The 5,805-nt window shown below is 36.8% G+C and overlaps 1 protein-coding gene across 1 annotated transcript; it reads left to right on the forward strand.

Annotated features, from left to right (window-relative positions):
- The first annotated feature begins 1,208 nt into the window (after window positions 1-1,208).
- LOC130828716 (uncharacterized) lies at window positions 1,209-4,870 on the forward strand. Its single transcript, XM_057694677.1, has 2 exons — window positions 1,209-1,496; window positions 4,207-4,870. Exons 1-2 carry the CDS (start codon window positions 1,228-1,230, stop codon window positions 4,868-4,870), a joined length of 933 nt encoding a protein of 310 aa, XP_057550660.1. The 5' UTR covers window positions 1,209-1,227.
- The last annotated feature ends 935 nt before the right edge of the window (window positions 4,871-5,805 follow it).

The raw sequence follows: 5,805 nt of genomic DNA on the forward strand, positions 1-5,805 counted from the left end.
CTTGTTCATTCTTCATCGTTCATTGTTCATTGATCAATTACCCTTGTTCATTCTTCATCGTTCATTCTTCAATGATCATTGATCCTTGTTCATTCTTCATCGTTCATTCTTCATTCTTCATTGATCCTTGTTCATTCTTCATCGTTCATTCTTCATTGATCATTAATCCTTGTTCATTCTTCATCGTTCATTCTTTAATGATCATTGAAACTTGTTCATTCTTCATCATTCATTCTTCATTGATCATTCATCCTTGTTCATTCTTCATCATTCATTCATTATTGATCAATGATCCTTGTTCATTCTTCATCGTTCATTCTTGATTGATTATTAATCATTGTTCATTCTTCATCGTTCATTCTTCCTTGATCATTGATCCTTGTTCATTCTACATCGTTCATTCTTCATTGATCATTGATCCTTGTTAATTCTTCATCATATATTCATTATTGATCAATGATCATTGTTCATTCTTCATCGTTCATTCTTCCTTGATCATTGATCCTTGTTCATTCTTCATCGTTCATTCTTCATTGATCATTGATCCTTGTTCATTCTTCATCGTTCATTCTTCATTGATCATTGATCCTTGTTCATTCTTCATCGTTCATTCTTCATTGATCATTGATCCTTGTTCATTCTTCATCGTTCATTCTTCATTTATCGTTGATCTTTGTTCATTCTTCATCGTTCATTCTTCATTGATCATTGATCCTTGTTCATTCTTCGTCGTTCATTCTTTATTGATCATTGATCCTTGTTCATTCTTCATCGTTCATTCATTATTGATCAATGATCCTTGTTCATTCTTTATCGTTCATTCTGCAATGATCATTGATCCTTGTTCGTTCTTCATCATTAATTCATTATTGATCAATGATCCTTGTTCATTCTTCATCGTTCATTCTTGATTGATTATTAATCATTGTTCATTCTTCATCGTTCATTCTTCCTTGATCATTGATCCTTGTTCATTCTTCATCGTTCATTCTTCATTGATCATTGATCCTTGTTCATTCTTCATCGTTGATTCATTATTGATCAATGCTCCTTGTTCTTTCTTCATCGTTCATTCTTGATGCAATTATTGATAGCCCACAATCCAAAGCAAAGGAAGAAAAGCATAATTGCATCATTGCACTTGCAAAGCCCATTGAACCTATTGAACTTGCTGATTTTTGCTTGAAGACTAAGGAGGATCATTTTCAAATTTGATTAAACAACAACATGGAAGCATGGCAAGATTATGAGGCACCAAAAGAAGAGCTCCCAGCAGCACACAAACAAAACAGTAGCATACAAAGAAACATGCCAGCAACAAAACAAGTAGAGTATCAATCTTCTGGACAGCCTTCCTTGCGAACCATGGAACACCCAACTTGGTGCACGTATGAGCGAGGAAACCCAAGGGTTGTCATCTTTGGACATGGAATATTAAGCCAAGACTTAGAGCTAGCACGGAGTGTCCTCACAGAACCCACAAGAGCAGCGCCAAGGTCACGTGTTCGCCAGCTGTTTGATAGTGGCTGATTTCAGAACACCAACCTGACGACCAGCCCACCTTGCGAGCATTGGAACGTTTAGCTTGCTGTGTGTATGACCGTGGGATTTCGAGGAACAACATCTCTAGACATGGGAGAAGAGGTCAAGACTCAAGGAACACACAGAGAGTCCTCACAAAGCCCATGGGAACAGCTGCAAAGTCCCATACCCAACAGTTTCTGGACAAAGGCTATATCAGAATACTTGGAATATTTTTGATGTTTCTGTTTTGATTCTTAATATGCACGTGTTTGTAATAATAGGCACGGGGTAGTTAAAGGTTTTTAAAACCCCCAACTAGCCGTTAGACATTGCTCTATATAAAGGGCATGATCATTGTAAACAAATTCAGATTTGGTTATGAAAATTTCTTCAAAGTAATTGTTGTTTCAATTACATCTCTGAGTGTGTTCTTTGTGAGTGAAGCAAAGAGTCATTCAGTTTGTTCCACGAGGATTAGGAGAGTGAATTCTAATCTAAGTGTGAGGACGAGGCCAAGGACTGAGTGAAGGTCCGTTTGTCTCCATCCACGACAAAGAACCATCCCCAAAGATTGTTCTTGTCACCCTACTGTTTTCATACAAAACAGAAGGTTTATTGTTCATTGTGTACGTTTAGTGTGTTCTTGATCATCTTCTTGAAGGCATATAGAGGGTTCTTGGATCATTCCACCCCGTACATGCATCAACTTGGTATCAGAGCCGCGTTTCGAAGAGGGACATGATCAAAAGGAACAAGGGAAATCAAGTAATCAAGGTCATACACACGTCTGGTAAGAAGGAATCTGGAAAAAAAAAGGTACTGTGCAAATTTTTTCAATTTTCACGAAATCAGGTACGAATTCAATCTTATACTTCTATCATTCAATCTTTCTTTGTTTAATACTCATTTGTGATTAAGTAATACACATTATATTGATCATTAAACGCAATTTGATTGTGGAATGCAATTTCTGAAATTCTGATTTTTGTATGAATGAATGTGCATCACTTGATTTCTGAAAAATTTGTTTTGAATCATTATACATATCATATATTGTTCATTAAATTTGATTCTTGAATGTCTGGAGTGGATACTTGTTGAAGATTTGGCGACATTGATGATTTGAATACTCGAACATTGGGTTTTCGCTGAGGAAATTGATAAATTCGATTTTTATTTCTGTAATTTGATTCTCTGATTACTGAGGAAGTAATAGCTGGTAGGAATTAGATACATTTGTGTATGAATCATTGAATAACATTTTCGTTTGAGGAAGATTGACAATAACCAATTGATTCACGAAATTTGTTTTGAGAAATTAGGGCTTGGTATTGTGCAGCTGAAATTTTTACTCCTTGATTGTTGCAATTGATTCTCTATAATTAATTGAATGCATTAGATTGTTTGATTACTGTCCTTGCATTGTATAACACCACACTACAATCTTGAATAATCATTGCCTAAAGAAATTCAGAAAGCAAAAGATTGAAGAACAAAAAAAAAAACCAGTCATCCATTTTCGTTCAACCATAATTCTTTGAACATTGATTTGTTTGAAACAAATTTATTCTACGTACTATATATTTGGTTAAAATTGATCATAAACAGAAGATTTTGGTGCAACAATTCCAAAATCCAAGCATTCCTTGCTGATTTACACTACTGGCAGAAGGTATTGAAATTCTTCCATTCAAGGTTTCTGAATTATTGAACATTTGGGCTATTAAATCATTATCCACTGCATTAGATTATTTGATTCTTGTGTGGATCTTAGCTGTGGCGTTGTAGTGCATCAATAAATTTGAAGGCTAAGTCATTGTCTGTGTTCTCTCTTGTTTCTGTCAGTATACATTAGCTCCATTTGAACTGTATCATTGTGCATTCATCTTTATTCCTGAAAACTTGTTTATTGCATTGTGGTATTGAGGACAAAATGAATACTAATGAGAGGTTGGGTAAGATGGCTCTTGCCATTACACAACTTGCATATGTAGTGAACAAACTTGTCCTAAATGAGGGAGGATTAACAAATCTTGTACCCATACCTCCATGTAAGACCATGACTACTACAAAACGAAACAAAACAAGCTATGTGCTGTCCAAACGTGACTGTCATGAGGGAGTTCAGATTAGGAGAGGATCTAGGCATTTGATTTTGAAAAAAACTAAGGAGGAACAAGACCCACAGCACAACAAAGCATTAAAAAAACTAGAGGGCAAAACAGTAGACCTTGAATTGACTAAGCCTACGAATATTGATGATATTGAGATGAATAAATTGTGCTGTAATAACAATGATTTTCAATTCATGAATAACAAGAAAGCAAGCTGTGCCTTGAATAAGAGTGAATGTTACAAAGAAATTCAGAAGGAGAAGGACACTGTGCAACTATTCACTAAAGAAATCAGTGAAGATCAAACCCAACAGCAAAGCAAAGCTTTGAAATCAGTAGAGGATGAAGCATTAGACACTGAACTAATCAAAACCATACCTGTTAATAACATTGAAAACAACAAACTGCATCAGGAAAACCTATATGCATACTGTGATCAAGTCCAAACCATACATATTGATGATATTGAGTTAAACAACCTGCATTTGCAAGCTTCATCTTCATGCTGTGAGCTGAATGGGTTTTATTTCATAGAAGATGAGATTACTAACTTTTCTTATGATTTTAGGTACCATACAAACAGTGAACAAAGGACTGAAGGGCAGCTACAAACACAAAAGGAATTCAGACATGAGGAGCTGCAGGAAGGGCCTTTGTTAAGGAAGCATTTGAAACTACTGCACAGCTATGGGATCTCAACGACTTTCAACTTGGATGATTCAAAAAAGCATGAGAGCAACGCAGAATTGAGGACAATTCTGTTTAAAGAAGGAGGGATTGATGCAATTATTGATAGCCCACAATCCAAAGCAAAGGAAGAAAAGCATAATTGCATCATTGCACTTGCAAAGCCCATTGAACCTATTGAACTTGCTGATTTTTGCTTGAAGACTAAGGAGGATCATTTTCAAATTGGATTAAACAACAACATGGAAGCATGGCAAGATTATGAGGCACCAAAAGAAGAGCTCCCAGCAGCACACAAACAAAACAGTAGCATACAAAGAAACATGCCAGCAACAAAACAAGTAGAGTATCAATCTTCTGGACAGCCTTCCTTGCGAACCATGGAACGCCCAACTTGGTGCACGTATGAGCGAGGAAACCTAAGGGTTGTCATCTTTGGACATGGAATATTAAGCCAAGACTTAGAGCTAGCACGGAGTGTCCTCACAGAATCCACAAGAGCAGCGCCAAGGTCACGTGTTCGCCAGCTGTTTGATAGTGGCTGATTTCAGAACACCAACCTGACGACCAGCCCACCTTGCGAGCATTGGAACGTTTAGCTTGGTGTGTGTATGAGCGTGGGACTTCGAGGAACAACATCTCTAGACATGGGAGAAGAGGTCAAGACTCAAGGAACACACAGAGAGTCCTCACAAAGCCCATGGGAACAGCTGCAAAGTCCCATACCCAACAGTTTCTAGACAAAGGCTATATCAGAATACTTAGAATATTTTTGATGTTTCTGTTTTGATTCTTAATATGCACGTGTTTGTAATAATAGGCACGGGGTAGTTAAAGGTTGTTAAAACCCCCAACTAGCCGTTAGACATTGCTCTATATAAAGGGCATGATCATTGTAAACAAATTCAGATTTGGTTATGAAAATTTCTTCAAAGTAATTGTTGTTTCAATTACATCTCTGAGTGTGTTCTTTGTGAGTGAAGCAAAGAGTCATTCAGTTTGTCCCACGAGGATTAGGAGAGTGAATTCTAATCTAAGTGTGAGGACGAGGCCAAGGACTGAGTGAAGGTCCATTTGTCTCCATCCACGACAAAGAACCATCCCCAAAGATTGTTCTTGTCACCCTACTGTTTTCATACAAAACAGAAGGTTTATTGTTCATTGTGTACGTTTAGTGTGTTCTTGATCATCTTCTTGAAGGCATATAGAGGGTTCTTGGATCATTCCACCCCGTACATGCATCAATTCTTCATTGATCATTTATCCTTGTTCATTCTTCATCGTTCATTCTTCATTGATCGTTGATCCTTGTTCATTCTTCATCGTTCATTCTTCATTGATCATTGATCCTTGTTCATTCTTCATTCTTCATCGTTCATTCTTCATTGATCATTGATCCTTGTTCATTCTTCATCGTTCATTCTTCATTGATCATTGATCCTTGTTCATTCGTCATCGTTGATTCATTATTGATCAATGC

Source organism: Amaranthus tricolor, chromosome 12 (assembly GCF_026212465.1).
Source record: "Amaranthus tricolor cultivar Red isolate AtriRed21 chromosome 12, ASM2621246v1, whole genome shotgun sequence".
Taxonomy (NCBI): domain Eukaryota; kingdom Viridiplantae; phylum Streptophyta; class Magnoliopsida; order Caryophyllales; family Amaranthaceae; genus Amaranthus; species Amaranthus tricolor.